This window comes from Hemiscyllium ocellatum, chromosome 23 (genome assembly GCF_020745735.1).
Source record: "Hemiscyllium ocellatum isolate sHemOce1 chromosome 23, sHemOce1.pat.X.cur, whole genome shotgun sequence".
Lineage (NCBI taxonomy): Eukaryota > Metazoa > Chordata > Chondrichthyes > Orectolobiformes > Hemiscylliidae > Hemiscyllium > Hemiscyllium ocellatum.
The window spans coordinates 48760393-48780083 of record NC_083423.1 but is presented as its reverse complement, the minus strand read 5'-3'; the positions used below and the strand labels follow the sequence as shown (position 1 = coordinate 48780083).

General features: G+C 41.9%; 1 protein-coding gene across 1 annotated transcript in view; it reads right to left on the bottom strand.

The window, feature by feature from the left end:
- Positions 1–18452, bottom strand: part of LOC132826622 (uncharacterized) — a 34764-nt gene extending 16312 nt beyond the window's left edge. The window contains exons 1-2 of the mRNA XM_060842578.1: positions 18254–18452; positions 11138–11373 (exon numbers count right to left, since the gene is read on the bottom strand). Coding sequence (XP_060698561.1) covers positions 11138–11373; positions 18254–18452 — 435 coding nt within the window. The remainder of the gene's footprint in view (positions 1–11137; positions 11374–18253) is intronic.
- Positions 18453–19691: the final 1239 nt, after the last annotated feature.

The window sequence follows — 19691 nt, the reverse complement described above, 5'->3', positions numbered from 1 at the left end:
ATCTATGTCTTCTCACAGATTCCTTGATCCTTATTACAACATGCTGTACCACCTATTTTTGCGCTATCAGTAAATTTAGATTCATTGTATTCTGTCCCTTACTCCAAGTCACCAATATAGATCATAGTTACATCGTCCAACCTGCAAAAGACCCATTTCTGACTCTTGAACATCTGTGTTAATGTATCCTCAATACCATGAGCTCCTATCTTGTGCAATAACCTTTTATGTGTCAACTTATCAAATACCTTCTGGAAATATAAGTACTCAAAACCGACTGATTCCCTTTTATCAACACTCTTCTGTCCACAAAGGACGCTGGCAAATTTGTCAAACATGATCCCCCTTTTACAAAACCATGTTGACTCTGATTATGTTAATTGTTTTTAAAGTCCTGCGATGTGTTCCTTAATCATGGATTGTAGAATTTTCTCAACAACAGATGTGTGGCTAATTGGCTGATAGCTTCCAGCTGTCTGTCTCCATCCCTACTTGAAACAAGGCATCACGATAGTGGTTACCAGTTTGTTGGAACCCTTCGGAAATCCAGTGAGTCTTGAAATATTTCCACCCATACCTGCTCTGTCTCTGCAGCTAGTTCCTTTAAACCCCTGAGGTATAGGGTTATCAGGTGCTAATGACTTTTCAGCCTTTAGTTCCATTAGTTTGTTAAGTACTTTGTCCTCCCAACAGAGGCTGTTAAAAGAGCTTTACTCCCATTTGCATCTTGTTTATGAGATGTTAGTTTTGAAAACTGAATATTAGTTTTGATTATCTGCAAATTCCCTGTTTCCCATTATTAATGTTCCAGTTGCATTCTCGAGGTTCCCACACTTACTTGAATTACTGTTTTTCTTTTTATACACCTGTAGAAGCTTTTGCTTCTTTTAAAATTTCTTTCCAATTTACTTTTGTAATCAATTTTCTCCCTCTTTATTAGCTTTAAAGTAATCTATACCCGATTTCTAAAATATCCTAATTTACTGGCTTGACATCAAGTTTTGCCACTTTGTCTGCCTTAGTTTTTGATTAGATACTCTCCTTGACCATTGTTAACCATGGGTGATTCATTTTTCTCATCGAGTCTTCTTTTTGACCAGAATATAGTTCAGCATTATATCTCAAGCAATAAATATGCTGAAACATCTGCTTAAATATTTGCCACTGCTCATTCAGTGACTTTCTCTTTAGTCTGTTTTCCCAGGCTACTCTAGATAACTATTCCTTCATACCTTTGTAGTTGCCCTTGTTTGAGTTGAGGACACTGGTTTTGAGATCTGAGTTGCTATATTTCAAACTTAATTTGTAAATTGAAATCACCCTTGTAATTGAAATGCCCTACTTACATGCTTGCATTAGTTCCCAGTTGATACATTGTCCTGCAGCGAGGCAACTGTTCAGAGTCCTAGAGATGACCCTTTGACCGTTGTATTCCTTATTTTCACAGAAATTGATTGCATGTCATGATGTATTGCAATAATGTCACTACTCACAACTACGCTGATATCTTCCTTTAGTAACAAAGCTACCTCATCTCTTTCTCATTTTTGCATATTCTTCCTGAAGATTGAACACCCTCGAATATTGAATTCTAAGTCCTGGATATCATGTAACCTTTCTGTAAGAATTATGAACCCATTTTCATTTATTTCTATTTCTGTCATCAACTCATCTATCATGCAACAAATACTATGAACATTCAGGGAAAGATCCCTAAGCTTTGTCTTTTTACCATTATTGTTTCTAATTTTGGCTGCGTTCTTCTGTATACTTCTTGTTAACTCTCCTTGCCACACTTTGATTAGTTTTCCCCTATTCTCTAACCTGCACCTCTGCCCATTCATTTCTTTTTGATTTTTTTTAACTCCCCTTGAGTTAAATCCTCCTCTGCACATTCATTCATTCATTCAAATTCATTCTAATTCATTCAAAGCCCTATTTACATTGTGCAATTCTCCAGAATATTGGTCCCAGCAATGTTCAACCGATGCTCATCCTAATGGACAGCTCTCTTTCCCAAGCACTTGTGCCTGTGCCCTAAGAATTAGAACACATTTCTTCCACACCAATCTTTACCTCTCTGTGTCAATTTGCATGTGGTTCAGTTAGTAATACAGACACTATTACCTTTGTGGTTTTGCCTTTTAGTTTTGCTCTGAGCTGCTCATTATCTCCCAGCAGAAACTGTCCTACCTACATGGATCATGACAACTGGATCCTTCTCCTCCCACTCCCAAGTTCCCCTTCAGCCCAGAAGAAAGATCCTGAATCTTGACATAAAATAGGCAACATAGCCTTTGGGATTTTCTTTGCTGCAGAGAACAGCATCTATTCCCCTCACTCTCCTAACTACTATTTAGAATAGAATCTACACTTACCCTCTGAAGAGTAACCCACCCAGACCCATTCCCTTACACTATTACTCTATATTTACCCCTGACTAATGTACCTAACCTACACATCCCTGAACACTATGGGCAATTTAGCATGGCTGATTCACCTAAACTGCACATCTTTGGATTGTGGGAGGAAACTGGAGCACCTGGAGGCAACCCAAGCAGACACGGGGAGAATATACAAACTCCACACAGACAGTGGCCTGAGGCTGATATCAAACCTGGGTCCATGGCACTTTGAGGGGAAAAATGCTTACCACTGTGCTGCCATGCCGCCCCACAGTGTATTTCTACTACATTTGTTTTTACTCCCCCATCATGAACAGCACTCTGTATCAAAGTGTCTTGGTCTGTTTACTCATCCTCTCTCTCTGTAGTCTGTGTCCTAGTTCACATTACGAGCAGGAACCTTGGACCTGTTGGACATGGACACTGGCCGCAGCTCTTCCAAAGCTAAGTTCTGGTACTTAATACCTGCCTGACTTACTAACATAGAGTAAAAAGTGAGGTCTGCTGATGCTGGAGATCAGAGCTGAAAATGTGTTGCTGGTTAAAGCGCAGCAGGTCAGACAGCATCCAAGGAACAGGAAATTCGACGTTTCGGGCAAAAGCCCTTCATTCCTGATGAAGGACTTTTGCCCAAAACATCGAATTTCCTGTTCCTTGGATGCTGCCTGACCTGTTGCGCTTTAACCAGCAACACATTTTCAACTCTGACTTACTAACATAGCCTGCTGTCCCTGACCATGGACCCAAATTCAATGTAATCAATTTAAGAGATGAGACTATGTGATGATACTGTGTATTTTGTCCTAAGTTTGTTTGCAGGGAGGTTCTAAGGCTGAGACACCTCTAGAGTAAACCACTTTTGAGGTCTTGGGTATTTTTTTTTAAATGTTGGAATGATAGAAGCAGCCTAAATGGGTGTGGTCAAGCTCCCACCTAGACAACCAAGATTTTTAGTTTTATCAGTAAAAGCTGCTGGGGTTGTGAAAACCTGAGTTCTCTCTCTCTCAACAGTCTTTTGATATTCTTTCCTCCTGGACTGGAGAACTGCATGTTAGACAATCTGTTTTCTGAATTTGCCTTTTTGCCAAGGATCTGTTAATGGGATGTTGCTATACTGGAAAAATTAATTAGCAATAGTTACTGTATCTATTATTCTGTTAAGTTTTCCAGTAGATTTAAGTTATTCCAATTCCTTATTTATTTTATTGTATTTTAAATATAATGGGTGAATAAAGTGGGTTTTGCTTTAAATCCAGTAGAATTGCACATGGAATGCAACACCTTACATTTAACATTATTAAAAGTTAGAGTTTAGACTATCTTCTAGGTATTTTGAGGGGGTTTGGTCTGGTCCATAACACTGTCTCCTGAAACATCACGTCCAGGTAACACTGTCCCTGCAGCATCTGCAGTCCAGAGACCAATTCACCAACTCTGAGCCAAAGCTCCTCAAGAAGACAACACTTGGTGCCAATTTGGTCACCATGGATTGCATTGGTACACACCAATTCCCACATATTTAGAGCTGCAACACATTACCTGCCTAGCCATCTCTATTCTATTTAACATGTTAAATATTTTAAAAATGAATTTTCTAACTGTACGAACCACTTGTTCAATCAAAAGAAACACGTGTTGTTTATCTGTTTTGTCACACTTAGATTCTAACAGGGGCTCTCAGTTGCCAGTTTTTATCTACCACCTGATGTAGGTCTACTCTTCTTTTCAGGAAGCTGCTGTTATGTGCCTCCTTATGCTATTTGACAAGCTGTTGACCCCAGACTTTCTCCACTGTTCATAAAACTGCTCTCCTTACACCACCTTGCTATTTCAGAAGTATATGATCCTTCTCTCACACTCTGTTTTAGGTGCCCCCATCTGTCTGAACTGTCTTAAGTGCCCCCATCAGCCCCCACCACCCCCACCACTTCCTTCAACTACATGATTATTGTACTAGTATAAAAATCAGGATCTCCTCTTGCAAGATTGGATATAAAGGTAAGAGGTAAAAACAATGACTGCAGATGCTGGAAACCAGATTCTGGATCAGAGGTGCTGGAAGAGCACAGCAGTTCAGGCAGCATCCAACGAGCAGCGAAATCGACGTTTCGGGCAAAAGCCCTTCATCAGGAACTGGTTATAAAGAAAGTCAGAATGGGGAGGCAGGAGAAAGTGAGGACTGCAGATGCTGGAGATCAGAGCTTAAAAATGTGTTGCTAGAAAAGTGCAGCAGGTCAGGCAGCATCAAAGGATCAGGAGAATTGACATTTTGAGCATAAGCATAAGATTCCTGAAGAAGGGCTTATGCCCGAAACGTCGATTCTCCTGTTCCTTTGATGCTATCTGACCTGCTGCGCTTTTCCAGCAACACATTTTTAAGAATGGGTTACTAGCTCAGTTGGCATATTTAAAGCAATAAATGGTACCATAAGTTAGACCGACACTTCTTGAAGCCCGAGAATATGCATTTTATCATGAGCAAGCAATGGGCTATATCCAAATCATCTCCTGGCCTTTAAAAATGAGTAGACTGTTTAATTAGATTCATATTTCACTTTCCTAACTCTCCAGTTAAATATTTGTTGAAAATTACATCGAAATAAATTTCAATGGACAGATAATGCTGGTGACCCAGTAATCTGTTGTCCCTTCATACTGAGCTATTGTACACATCAGGGAGGGTTTGGGGAATAGGGATGGCGTTGGATAATTTCACAATGGATGAAACTACAGCCGTAGGCCTCTCTGGTCCGATTTCTTGTCCAATTTCACCTGATATCATGAAGGTAACTCCAGCTCATCAATTTCCTGAGCTATTAAATGTTTTGGGCTATTATAGTTTTACTGAATAAGATGACAGAGATTTTATTTGAGATGTGTGAATCCTTGGTCTTCTACTCCATCCAGTAAAACCTACCTGTTAATCTTAGGTTACCACTCTCAGTTTCTGAACACTTGTAGCATTGTTAGTATGCCTGTTCTGATTTTGTTATGGAATTGTCATCATAATCATAATGTCACCCGTCTAACACGAACCAACTACACCTCCAAAAGATATCACTTTCTACAATACTTTACTAGTGTTCTTTTGGTCTGTGTGAATGGAGTCAGTACTGTTAGGGTATATTGGAGGGTACTGTCGTTTCCATTGTGATTTCTGTATTAAGCTTGTTGTGGAAGTTTTTTTTCATTTACTCCATTCCTCAATTATGTATTGGCCCTTTCTCCTAGTCTCCCTCCCTTGTTTATTCAGTTCTTTCCCTCATTCACTTACTTTTCCTCTCCCTCAATCAATCATTCCTGCCATCCCTCATTCGATATGATATCTCAACCAGTCACTCCTCCCCTGCCTCATTCTGTCATTCCTTCGCTTAATCGTTTGACCCTCTCCTCCCTCTTTTTCTCATTGTACTCTTTCATCATCTCACCCTCATTTGTCATGATGAGCTGCTCCAGCTCAGCAAAGTGCGACAACTCAACCATGACAGGATAATTCTGACATTGGAAAGTGAACATGGTTTCCTGTGTTAGAAGAGGAACCTGGATAAACAGTTTGGGTAAATATTATTTTTGAGAGGAGCAACCAAATGTACAATAATTATCTAAAGGCGTTCTTTCAGATTACATGAAAACAGAGAATAAATAATAAACAAAGACCTGCAGATGCTGGAAATCTGAAATAATAACAGAAATTGATGGAGTAGCTCAGCAGATCTGGCAGAATCCATGGAACTTAGAAGAAGGTACAGTGGAACCAAGACGTTGATTCTGCTTTCTTTCCATGGATTCTGTCAGACCTGCTAAGTTTCTCCAACAATTTCTGTTTTATTTGAAACCAGAGAACGTTACAAGGTGTGTTCTTTGCCCATGAAAATTGATTTTCTGTGGCCCTTTTCAGATTTCAATTTAAAACAGTATCAGTTATCAAATCCCAATCTGCCTAAAAGACCCCATTGGGTGCCCCTGTTGTGCCTGCAATTAACCTTCCAGTCAAACAGACCTGAAGTGAGTAACACTTAAAAAAAGCACTCCCTTTCTAGGTTTCTGTCAGGCAGGAGAAATTACAATTCTCATCAAAACTCTGTGTGCCAGACTCAACCTTCATGAGCCACTTTGTTCATTTTAATGGGCACTTACTCATACATGTTTTCTTGTGTTTTATGGAACACATTTAAGAGCATGAGAAACATCATATATTCTCAGTGCCTGAGGTCTAATGTAGACTTGTATCTTATTTTGTGTTCAACAAGGAAACAAGATAAGAAAATTTACTGATGTTTCATCACCTTAGGAGTGTGTGTTGTCCCCCCTCCCCAGACTCTGTTGCTGTGTGTGACAATGTTTTGGCACAGTAAATTGGTTTATGTAGAAAAGTATTATGTTTTAATATTCACTGATGGATCACTGATGAGAACAAAGTAAAGCATACAACAAAGTTGAATAGTGTTTATTGATTTGGCAGCTGAACTAAATACTGAGACTGCCTTATGATCTCTGATTTACCTTGTTTTTGCTGGGAAGGTTTGGTAATTAATTATGTTTGACTGTGTTTTGAAACCAAATGATTTTATATAGGTTTATAAAAATTGCAAGTGCAAGTATTTTTCTTGTTTTTGAGGTTTTCTTGGGTTGGGATTTATTTTACAACTGGTTCTTTTTATGTTCAGCTGGAACACGCAAAGGTTTGTAACTGACCTCGTGCACTGCAACATTCTGCCTTGCCTTGGGGGCAAATGGAATAACAGACAAAGCGTTCATTTCACACAAGATTTTCCTCTCACTATATCCTCACGTTACTGTATTGCATAATTAAATGTTGAACATAAGATGTTTGGACTGTGTACAGGAGTTATCAATATTGCTGTGCATGTGTATTCATGTACTAATCCAAATATTTTTTAAATGTTGTAACTGTACCTGCATCCACCAGTTCCTCAGGAAGTTCATTCCGTACATGAACCACTCTCTATGTAAAAAGAAAAGTACCTCATGTCCTTTTTTAAATCTTTCTCCTCTCACCTTAAAAATATGCCCCTTACTCTTGAAATCCTTCATCCTAGGGAAAAGATACTTGCCATTCTTCTTAGCTCTTCCCCCTCATGATTTTGTAGACATTTACATGGTCACCCCTCAATCTCTTTAGCCTCAGTGAAAGAAATTCCAGCCTATCCATCCTGTCCTCAGAACTCAAACTCTCCATTGCTGGTAACATTCTGGTAAATCATCTTGAATCCTCTCCAGCTTAATAATATCATTATTATAGCAGGGCAATCACAACTGGACACAGTACTTCAGAAGAGGCCTCACCAATAGCTTGTACACCCTCAACACAACATCCCAACTCCTCCACTCAAAGGTCTGAGCAATGAAGGCAAGCGTCTTAAGCACCTCGTAAACTTTAAGTACGTTTTTCTGCTGTGTCTCAGTGGTAACACCCCTCTCCAACAAACCCCACCCCCCCCCCACAAAAAAAGGCACAGGAAATTCCCATGTCCAAATGCATCATGAACCAGATAGTATCCATTTTGTGCACCACAAAAATTCCTATGCAATGAAAATCTCCAACAAGAGAGAATTTAACCATCATCCTTTGATATTCAATGGTATGTGAACCATATGTGAAGCTGAATCTCTCATTATCAACATCCTGGGGGTTACAATTGCCCAGAAACTCAACTGGACTCTCCACATAAACACTGTGACTACAAGAGCTGGTCAGGAGCTAGGAATACTTCAGTGAGTACCTCACCCCTCAGCTCCCCAAAGCCTGTCCCCCATCTAAAATGCATAAGTCAAGAGTGCGATTGAGCATTCCCCACTTTCCTGGTTGAGTACAGATCAAGACTTCACCATCCAGGACAATGCAGCCTGCACCATATCTGTAAACATCCACTTCCTCCACCACTCTTGCTCATTAGCAGCACTATGTACTGTCCAGAAGAGGTACTGCAGAAATTTGCCAAAGATGGGATACATGGGAGCATCTGCAAGTTCTCCTCTGGGCCACTCACTATCCTGACTTGGAAATATATTGCTGTTCCTTCAGTGTCACTGGCCCAAAATCCTAGAACTCACCACAACAGTGTAGGTGTCCTTAGAGTACATAGACTGTAGTGGGTCAGGAAGTCATCTCATCACCACCTTCTAAAGGGCAACTAGGGAGGGACAATAAATTCTGGCCTAGTCAGCAACGCCATACCCCATGAATGAATTTACCATGTAGCATGAGATTTTATTTAGTTGCTTTTACAGCAGTACCTATATTTCCAATTTTTAGTATATGAAAGCAATGGAAATGTCATAAGAATCAATAAGGTCATAACTGATGTCAAAGATGTATTGTGTGCCACACTATCCTATTGTCAATATATCATTTGAGAAAATAAGATTTTGTTTGCAGAAAGAACAGTAAACTAACCCTCAGGTGGGAGTTAATATTGCAAAGGAAAGGAGAATCTTCAATCCACATTTAAAACAGAGTAGGGCAAGGTTACATGTTCCAACCTGCCTTTGGTGAAATTAGAATATCAGATACATGAGAAAAGTACTATGTGAATTTCACATCACACATGATTCCTTTCACAAGATTTTCTGGTTATACAATCCGGTGCAGTGCGGTGGCAGCGTGGTTAGCACTGCTACCTCACAGCACAAGGGACCTGGGTTCAATTCCAGCCTCGGGTGACTGTCTGTGTGGAGTTTACATATTCTCACAGTGTCTGTGTGGGTTTCCTCTGGGTGCTCCAGTTTCCTCCCACAATCCAAAGATGTATGGGTTAAGTGAATTCGCAATGCTAAATTGCCCATAGTGTTCAGGGATGTGTAAGTTAGTTGCATTAGTCAGGGGTAAATGTAGAGTAATAGGTAGGGCAATGGGTCTGGGTGGGTTATTCTTCAAAGGGTTGGTGTGGACTTGTTGGGCTGAAGGGCCTGTTGCCACACTGTAGGGATTCTAGATTCACAATCCCACAATTAGATATTGCAAGTTGTGGGCACAGTGCTGAATGTAAATGCAGGAAGTGCTGGAGAATCCCTGCTGGTCTGGCAGCAATTTGGGAGAAAGAAAAACACAGATAACATGTCAAGTCGGTACCACTTCTCTGTAGGAGGAGTGTCCTATTGGAGTCAATGTTAACTCTACTTCTCTCACCACAGATGCTGCCAGACCTGCTGAGTTTCTCTCTCACTTTCTGTTTCTATTTCAGATCATAGAATCATATTTCCAGCATTGGCAGCATTTTGTTCTTGTAGGAGTTTTCGACCAACTACAGGAGTAGCTGCGCAAAGGAGAATGTTAAACCCAAACTTGAGACTTTTTGTGTACATTGTGTCTGCTTTTATTCCAGCTAAAATGACTGTATTTACATTTGATGTGCATTCCACCAACCTTCCAGTGAAGTCACTGCAGGACCATCATTAGTAATTGTGTACAATTACAACATGCATCTATTATTATAAAAATAACCAGGTTTTGTCTGTCTGCACTTTCTTGAATGGTCTGCAGTTTGATTCAGGACTTAACCTACTGTATGTTAGGGATATGCAGAGAACTCAAGTACATAAGGAATGTGCAGTTGTCAGCAGTTGGTGATGGTGGTTGGTTAGAGAGGGTTGTTAGAGGAAAAGAAAATGCCAAGGAAACAAGACACTTCTGGTTGGAGAGATCAAGGGAGGAAATAGAGATTGGATGGGGATGACCTGAGAGCAATAAAAGGAACGGTATGGTTATAGCATCATAATATACAAACATATGAGCTAGACCATTCAGCCCCTTGACCCTACTCTGTTATTCGATAAGGTTATGCTTGATTTAATTGTGTTTGAATTCCACCTTCTCATGCACTGCCCCTCCACCCCATTCACCCTGGTAACAGATGACAATGAGAATAGCATTGCTGATACTAATTTTACTGCAAGTTTTTAGTTGGTCTCTGTTAGTTTAAATAGGTATTATGGAAATTTCCTCACATTGCTGCAGTTCGACCTTCAGTAAAATGGCCATTCTAAAATGTGGTTACCACTGCCACATTGGACCTGGAGCAACTTAAGAAAATCCCAGAATTATGGCTCTACTATAAATATGGGCACAAGATATTAGAAATGGAAGAAGATGACTGGAAATGTATAGAAATGCAGTTGTGTGTGTATATGAGAGAGGGAGTGAGTATATGTGTGTTTTTGTGTGCGAGAGAGAGAGAAAGGGAGACATAGCAAGTGAGAGAAGAGAAATCAGCTCATGTTATCACTGTCCAGCTGTTTAGTAAAATAAATGAACACAAATAAATGGTCAAAAACTTTCCCTTCTCTCTCACTCTCTGCATTTCTACTTTAAGCCTAATCTTCTCCCTTTCTCTCTCTTCCCTCCTTCCCTCTTCAATTCTTCCTCTATCTCTTTCTCTATCCTGTTTCTTTTTCTATTTCTTCCTCTCCTTCTGTTCTCCCTCTCCATTCCTCTCTCTCTCTCTGACACTCTACTGTTCTCTCTGTATCCTTCTCTCTCTATTTCTTTCTCCATCTATGTCAACATGTCATTGATGCATGTTGTTGATATCCAAACCAAATACTTGTCAAATCATTGGAAAAATGAAAATTTCAGCTACACAATTAAGTTATTTACACTGTACTGAAGTTCAAAGCAAACAGTATATCTTTGTCAGTGTAGAAAGGTAATGGCAATGCAGAAAACTAACACTAAATTTAAAAAGTTCCCCATTCCATAAAACATTACTTACATTGTTATTATAAGTTTGAAACAGGACTTCATGGTCAGAGGTGGGAAAATCTGAGGCTGGTAGCTTTGTCCAGACCTCTGATTGAGGACACAAATTTATCAGTGAGGTAGATGGCAAAACATGTGATTGTGCACTCCGAGTGCCTGCTTCACAGATGCTGAATGGTTTTGGGAAAGGTGCATCACATGAATATTGATGAGGAAGGTTTGTATTGGATGACCCCATTTCCTCAAAACCTATCGGTATGAGCGACGAATGCAGAGATTTGGAATCCACAACTGGTGTTTGCCACAACTGGTGTTCGGATTTTCTACTTGCATCCATTGTAGAGGCGGGATAAGAGGAACTAAGTGAATTGGAGCTTACAGGAATGACATCCTGAAATCCCAGAGTGGACATTTCTTGATAACCAGTTCCAACGTATTCTGGCTCACTATTCAAGCTCATCATATTTGGTTTTAGAGATGGTGGGATTTGGCCATCCTGCATTAGACTGGGTGGTGTTGGTTGATTATACAAAGACCATCCAACATTTGTCAAGTTTTCCCTCTGTTCCAAGGGAGCTGAAGGTGTGATTAACGTTTTATAAAATGAATCAAATGGATCGTGGTGTTCAGGATTTACAGGATATGGAACTAGAATGGGATACGGTGTCTGTCCTGCACCTGATCCTTGCAGAGTCATTGGTGAAATCCCATTGGGATGTTCCACATCAGGATCTTTCTGGAAACTGAATAATTCTCTGCCATGTGTTGTGTAGTTTGAAGCAAGGTGCCAATCCCAAGAGCTCTCCTCAGGGGGATTTGCATAGCTAACATTTTGTAAGCCAACTGATGCCCAGGTTTCTTTATTCTGCAGGTCGGGATGCCAAATATTGTTGCCCGCTTCATTACAGTGCGGTTGACAGCCAGGAAAGGTTTCCTGTTGCATTGAACATGCTATCTGGTAATTGGGCACTGGATTCAATAGATTAGCCGTAGTTATTATCCCTTGAGATTGCACAGAATTGGGCATCAGTTGTAGGTTAGTAGCAGCACTTCCAGTTCCTGGTTGTGTGTAGTTTACTTGCCAGCCATATGGAACCTGCACTGAGGAATTGGAAGCAAGATATTGTTGTTGATCTGGAGGATACCCATCAGCTGGTAATTCCATTTTCCAACACTCCACCTTCACTGTTCCTTCCTCAGAAATGTGAACATCACAACCCGATCAGAATAACCTACAAGATAAAAAAAAATCAACTGAATAATATTTGCAATTGTAAAAATAACCAGCCATGCTGTAGATTAATCAAAATAAAATACTTTAATCTATGCCTCATATGTTATGTAATCTTACACAGCAAAGGAAATCAGCTTGATGCTTACTGAATTGGGATTTAATGGGTCTCTCTGAACTTTAAATTATCATTATCATTTATAATCAGACATAAAAAGAACACCTGTTCCATATGCTGTACCATGCTTTATTTTGATTTTCAGAAACGTATTTACAGATGATAATTGATTCAGAATTAAATTTGGGTTTTGATGGGCTTTTCATGAAAGGTCATACCATATGAGTCGCTGTTCATATTCAAGGCTGTGTTACCTACCAGAACTGGGGAGGATTCCCTAAGTTTTATTCATCAGTGGTCAATCTGTCAAACTGGAAAAAGAGACAGTTTTCAAAGAGACCCTGAGGCAAAAAACGAAATTGATGGAGAAACTCAGCAGGTCTGGCAGCAACTCTGCAGAGAGAGCAGAGTCAATGCTTCGAGTCCAGGGACTCTCCTTCTTAACTGATGGTAGCTCGGAAAGGGTTGGTGATGATGGGGTGGTTATGGGAGGGTGTCAGGGAAAGGAGTCACTGGAAAGGAGGAGACAGAGCCACTGAAATCAGCTTTGTGTTTTTTAATATTCTTTCTCAGCTGTTTATGTCAAGACCAGTATTAAGAGTCATAGAGTCACACAGCACGGAAACAGACCCTTTGGTCCAATCAGTCCATTCTGACCATATTCCCAAACTATACTAGCCCCACCTGCCTGCGCTTGGCCCATATCCTTATAAAGATTTCTTATTTTTTTAGATTAGATTACTTTTTTTTTAGATTAGATTAGATTACTTACAGTGTGGAAACAGGCCCTTCGGCCCAACAAGTCCACACCGACCCGCCGAAGCGCAACCCACCCATACCCCTACATATACCCCTTACCTAACACTACGGGCAATTTAGCATGGCCAATTCACCTGACCCGCACATCTTTATTCATGTACTTATCCAAATGTCTTTTAAACATTGCAACTGTACCCGCATCCACCACTTCTTCTGGAAGTTCACTCTGTGTAGAAAAAAATTGCCCATCATGCCTTTTGAAAATCTTTCGCCTCTCACCTTAATATGCCCCCTAGTCTTGAAAGATTCCACCCCCCCCCCCCAGGGAAAAGACACTTGTCATTCACCTTATCCATGGCCGTCATGATTTTATAAAGCTTTATAAGGTCTTTATTTATTCACCGGATGGTCAGGCAGCAATTTTTGCCCATTCCCAGAAGGCAGTTAAGAGTCAACCACATTGCTGTGGGTCTGCAGCCATGTGTAGGCCAGACCAGGTAAGGATGGCAGATTTCCTTCCCTGAAGGACCTTAGTGAACTAAATGTGTTTGTATAACAAGTAATGATGGTTTCAAGGTCACCACTAAATATTGTTTTGAATTCCAGTCTTTTAAAAATTACCGAAATGTACTGATTAATTGAATCTAAACTCCATTACTTGCCCTGGTGGGGTTTGAAACCATGCCCCCAGCCCCATTCACTTGGGCCTCTGGATTTGAGAACTGTGCACTGCGAGTCACATCACCTCACCTCACCTCACCAAGGTATATTGTCCCTAAAATGTCTTCTGGAGAGTCGAGCCAAGAGTTGACCTCAGTAAATGGTTAATGCATGTAGGGAGTTGATGGGCAGGAGGCAGCTGTGTAGGCAGTTCCTGGACAAGTGGCATTTAGTTGACTACTGAGAATTTCATGCCAAGTCAGGGAAACAAAGCATAAATAATTATTGGAGAATCTGGAGGTGCACTCATTCAGGCAATTTGCACTCAGCTCAGGAAGGAACAGAAATAGTCAAGGTCCTGTTCCTGGTATCTGCCAGATGAAGGAGTGAAAATCAAGGTCATTGTTTCTCAGGACTGAGAGGCATACGTGCCTATCAGCGACAAATTGCTGGAAAAGCTCAGCAGGTCTGGCAGCATTTGTGAAGAGAAATCAGAGTTAACGTTTCGGGTCGAGTGACCCTTCCTCAAAACTGGGCAAAGTTGGAGGAAGGGTCACTCAACCTGAAACATTAATACTGATTTCTCTTCACAGATGCTGCCAGACCTGCTGAGCTTTTCCAGTGATCTCTGAACTTGTTTTTGATAGAACTGCAGATGCTGTCAATCAGTTTTTGTTTAGGACACCTGTCAAGCAGATTTGAAGCTACATTCCTTGCTGTGACTGGGGAGTTAGTCTGATCCCCTGTATTAATCACATTAATAAAGTAGACTGGTGGTGAATGAGTACCTACCTCTGGGAAATAATAAGTGGAAAACAAGGTTATTTACAACACTTGTACGATACAGTGAAAGCTCAAACTTTTAAATTGCACTGTGTGATAATGACTATTACATCCTCATCCTGACACCTCCATTTTCTCTTGGGTTCAGTATTGCACTTGCATTAGTTCAAGAATTTGAAAAGAATTAATTTTCCCTCTGAAATATTGTTTATTAAATTACTTTTGTATTCACGACTCATCATCCTCTCTGCTCCTCATTCAATGATATTCACCAATTTTCATCAAACATTCATTCTTATTGTATCTCATGTGCACGATAATTGTCAGGACAAAATGAACAAGCAGGAACTATTTTCAGAGGCTCATGACAAAGGCCTTTAAGATGAAGAATGGGTTTCATGGGATAGACGTACAGATGTTCCCTGTTGTTGCATGTCTACAACTAGGGGTCCTAAACATATGAAAGTTATTGATAAGTCCAAGAGGGAATTTAGGAGAAAAGTGCTTATTTACAGAATGGTTAGAAGATGAAGACAAGAACATGGAAACAGGAGCAGGGTTAGGCTCTTTGGCACATTGAGTTGACTCTGCTGTTCAACTTGATCATAACTGCTCTTTTACCTCAACAACACTGTCCCCATGCTATCTCCCTTGACAACTTTAATATCTCATAATCTATTGATTTCTGTCTTGAATATCTTCAAAGAGTAAACCTCCAAAACTCTCTGGAATAGAGAATTCCATAGATTCAACACTCTCAGAGTGAAGAAATCAGTCCTAAATGGCCTGCCTCTTATTTTAAGACTGTGCACCTTAGTTCCAAGCCCCACCTCGAGGAAACATATATTCTGCATATACCCAGTTGAGCCCTAAATATTGTCTCGAGTCTGGACGATAGGGGCCCAGTCTCCTCAATGTCTCCTCCCAAGACAATCCCGCATGTCCAGGGATCAGTCTGGTGAAGCTTTTGTTGAATTCCTGTCATGGCAAGCGTATCAGAACTATGAACACACACTGAACTGCAGTCTCACCAAGGCTGCATGCAATTGCAGCAAGACTTCTTTACTGCTGTATCCAAATCTACTTGCAATAAAGGCGGATGTGCCACTTATCTACCTTATTTCTTGGTGCAGCTGCATGCCAGTTTTTAGTGACTTATGAACAAGGGCAGCCAGACCCTTCTCAACATCAACAATTCCAAATATCACCATTTAATAGCTGAGGTGAAGAACAAAGATGCTCTCGTGGAGACGATAAGTACATGATGAGAAAGGATTAGAGTGATATTTTGATAGTGAGGAACAAGTATGTGTGGAACTCTGTTGAGCAATATGGACTGTTTCTGTTCCATAGATTCTGTGTTCCTTGATCATGTTTCTTTTGCTGATCTTCAGCAGTACACATGTTATGCTGTGACTGTTTAAAAGCAGCAATAGGGAGAAGTATGGCTTGCTCAGTTAATGACAGAGAAGGGTCTGTGCCAGAGGCAACTTCAACATGTGGGAATGAACTGTGCTTCAGGGACAGTACATATGGCAGCTTCGAGATTTACTGCGCTCAGGTGCAGGCATGCTGCATGTGTGTGTCACTGACAGTGGGAGTCCTAAACCAAATGACAGAACCCCTGTGAGGTTGACCGCCCCAGCTTTTCAGCAGAATCGGTCTTGCTCTGCAACTCTGCAGCTTTATAGAGGTTGGCCACCCCCTCTGGGTAAAGTTTGACGCGGGATCATGACACATGACCAGAAAACTCTCAAGCCTGGCTGGCTCTGGGGAGAATGCCACTTCTCTGAATGAGCCAGAAGCCTTACGGAGAAAATGCAGAGCAACAGGCAAATAAAATATATCAATGTGAGTGTGAACCAAGCGACAGATCAAGACTTAGATTTAACGTTTTAGCCAGAAGGATACAGCTGCGTGCTTCATCATGGCTGAGAGCCCAGCCAGAACCATTTGTGTGCATACATAAACTAAATCAGGTCTTTATCTTTGGGCTATGAGCATGTCTTAAGCCTAGCCTTTTCCAGCAATGCGTAATGTTTACAGCATGATTATAATCAAGACTGGTCACTGTCATAATGTTATGCAGCCATTATGGCACAGAAGGAGACCATTTATCCCATCAACTCTGTGATGGCTTTCTGTGAGGCATTCTCTGATTCTGCCCCCATGGTCTGAAAGTTTCTTTTCTTTGAACACCTATCCAATTTCCTTTTGAAATCATTGGCATCTCTGCTTCCAACATTGGCAATAGGTTCCAGGTCATTTCCACTTCCTTTTTTTCTCACGCACCCTCCTTCCAACTTTTGTCCAAAACATTGACACTATATGCCCTCGTCCTTGAATGATCAAGTAATGGGAACAGCTCTACTTTGTCTACCTTATCTAAACTGATCACCACCACAGAATCACAGAATTGGTACAAGCAGGAACTGCTTCTCCCTAGCTACTCCCTCCAGCTTACTCATGGGTTTGGAAATCTTTATCAAATTTCCTCTCAGTCCTTTTCTTTCCAAGGACAACTGTACCAACTTGTTCAATCTATCCTCATACCTTATATCCTCATGCTTGGAACCATTCTTGTAAATCCATTCTGTACTCCCTCCAGTGTGTAACCATCTTTCCTACAATGTAGCGCCTACAACTATACACAATACTCCAGCTGAGGTTCAGCAAGTATCTACTTACACACCTCTATCAAATTGGAGATGGTGAGGACTGCAGATGCTGGAGAAGTTGGAATCGATGAAGTGTGGTGCCAGAAAAAGCACAGCAGGTCAGACAGTATCCGAGGAGCAAGAGAGTCAATGTTTCAGGTGTTACCCCTCATCAGGACTGGGGAGGGGGAAGGGAGGAAGATGAGAAATAAATAGGGGGACCTGGAGGTAGAGGAAAGGCAGGTGGGATGGCGATAGGTGGGTAAAGGTAGGAGGTAATTGTGATAGGTCAGTGTGAAGTGTGGAGGGGATAGGTGGGAAGGAAGATGGACAGGTAGGACAGGGCAAGAGGGCAGAACTGAGTCGGGGGGTGGTTGGGGGGGAGGTTGTGGAGGTGCGGGTATGTGTGGAGGTGGAGGCGGAGGGGAGGTTTGGAAACTTATGAATTCAACATTGAGGAGGTGTGGTTGTTGGTTCCTGAGGTGGAAGATGAGGTGTTCCTCATCCAGTTTGAGGGTGGCCCTGTTTCAACAGTGGAGGAGGCCAAGAATAGACATGTCATCAGGGAGGTGAGAGGGGGAGTTGAAATGGATGGCCGCAGGAGTGTCGGGTTGATTGGTGCACACGGACCAGAGATGCTCCCTGTACTGTTCTGACACCACCCACGCCCTTCATCTCCTCCATGACCTCCAATTCCTCGGCCTCTAATACCTCATTTTGACCATGTACATCCAGTCCCTCTACACCTGCATCCCCCATGAGGAAGGCCTAAAAGCCCTCTGTTTCTTCCTCTCCCACCAACACAACCAGTCCCACTCCACCGACACTCCCCATTTGATTGAGGGAACTGGTCGTCACCCTCAACAAAGTCTCCTTTGAATCCTCCCGCTTCCTACAAACTAGGAGGGTGGCTTTGGGTACCCGCATGGCTCCCAGCTAAGTCTGCCTCTTCATAGGATATGTGGAACAATCCTTCTTTCACAATTACATGAGCACCATCCCCCACCCTTTCCTCTGCTACATCGATGACTGCATCAGCAATGCCTTGTTCTCCCACAAGGAGCTTGAACAGTTCATCCACCACACCAACACTGTCTGCCCTGACCTTCAACTGGACCATCTCCGATACCACTCTCCCCTTCCTGGACCTCTCTGTCTCTGGTGACTGACGCAACACTGACATCTACTTCAAATCCACCCTGCCCATCTCTATCTGCATTCTGTAAGGACTGTTCCCTCCATGACTCCCTTGTTTGGTCTACTCTCCCACCAACCCCCTCTCCATACCCAGCACCTTCCCTTGCAAACGCAAGAGGTGTAAAACCTGAACCCACACTTCTCCCCTCACCTCTGACCAAGGACCCATAGGATCATTCCAAATCTGGCAACGATTTACTTGCATATCCTTGAACCTCATTTACTAGTCTCGTTGTGGTCTCCTCAACATCGGACAGACCGAGTGCAAACTCATGGAACAGTTTAAGGAACATCTCTGGTCCATACGCACCAACCAACCCCATCTTCCAGTGGCCATCAAATTCAACTTGCCCAACGACATGTCCATGCTCGGCTTCCTCCACCACCTAAATAAGGCCACCCACAAACTGGAGGAGGAACATTTCACCTTTTGCCTCAGGACCTGCAACATGGCCTCAACACTGAATTCACCAGTTTCCAAATCTCCTATTCCCCCACCCCCATTCCATCCCAGATCCAACCCTCTGATTTGGCTCTGTCCTCTTGACCTGACCTACCTGTCCATCTTCCTTTCCACCTATCCACTCCAAATTTCCCACCGACCTATCACTATCACTTCTGACCTTCGCCCACCTATTGCCATCCCACCTCCCTTTCCCCCAGCTCCACTCCCCCCCATTTATTTCTCAACCCACTTCCCCCTCTCCAGTCTTAATGAAGGGTTATGCCCGAAACGTTGACTCTCCTGTTCCTCAGACCCTGCCTGACCTGCTGTGCTTTTTCCAGGGCTAGACTTTATCACCTCGGTCAAATCTCCACTCAGACTCCTTTGATCCAAGGACAGAAGACACAGCCTATTCAGTCCAACCTTGGAGCTACAGTCCCTCGTTCCTCGAGTGAGCTGGATATTGCAACATGTCAAGGCCATTCAAGCGAGGGAGAGTAAACAGCAATGTCATGGTAGTTGAGGACAGTATAGTAAGTGGGAATTGGCATAATTTTCTGTGTGTTGCCTGCCTGGAGCCAGGGCTCGGGATAATTGCTCTGGGCTAGAGAGAAACTTGCAGTGGGAAGGGGAAGATCCAATGGTTGTAGTTCATGTAGGCACCAACAACAGAATTAAGGTTAGAAAAGCAGCTATTGGTTATATTGAAAAGCAACA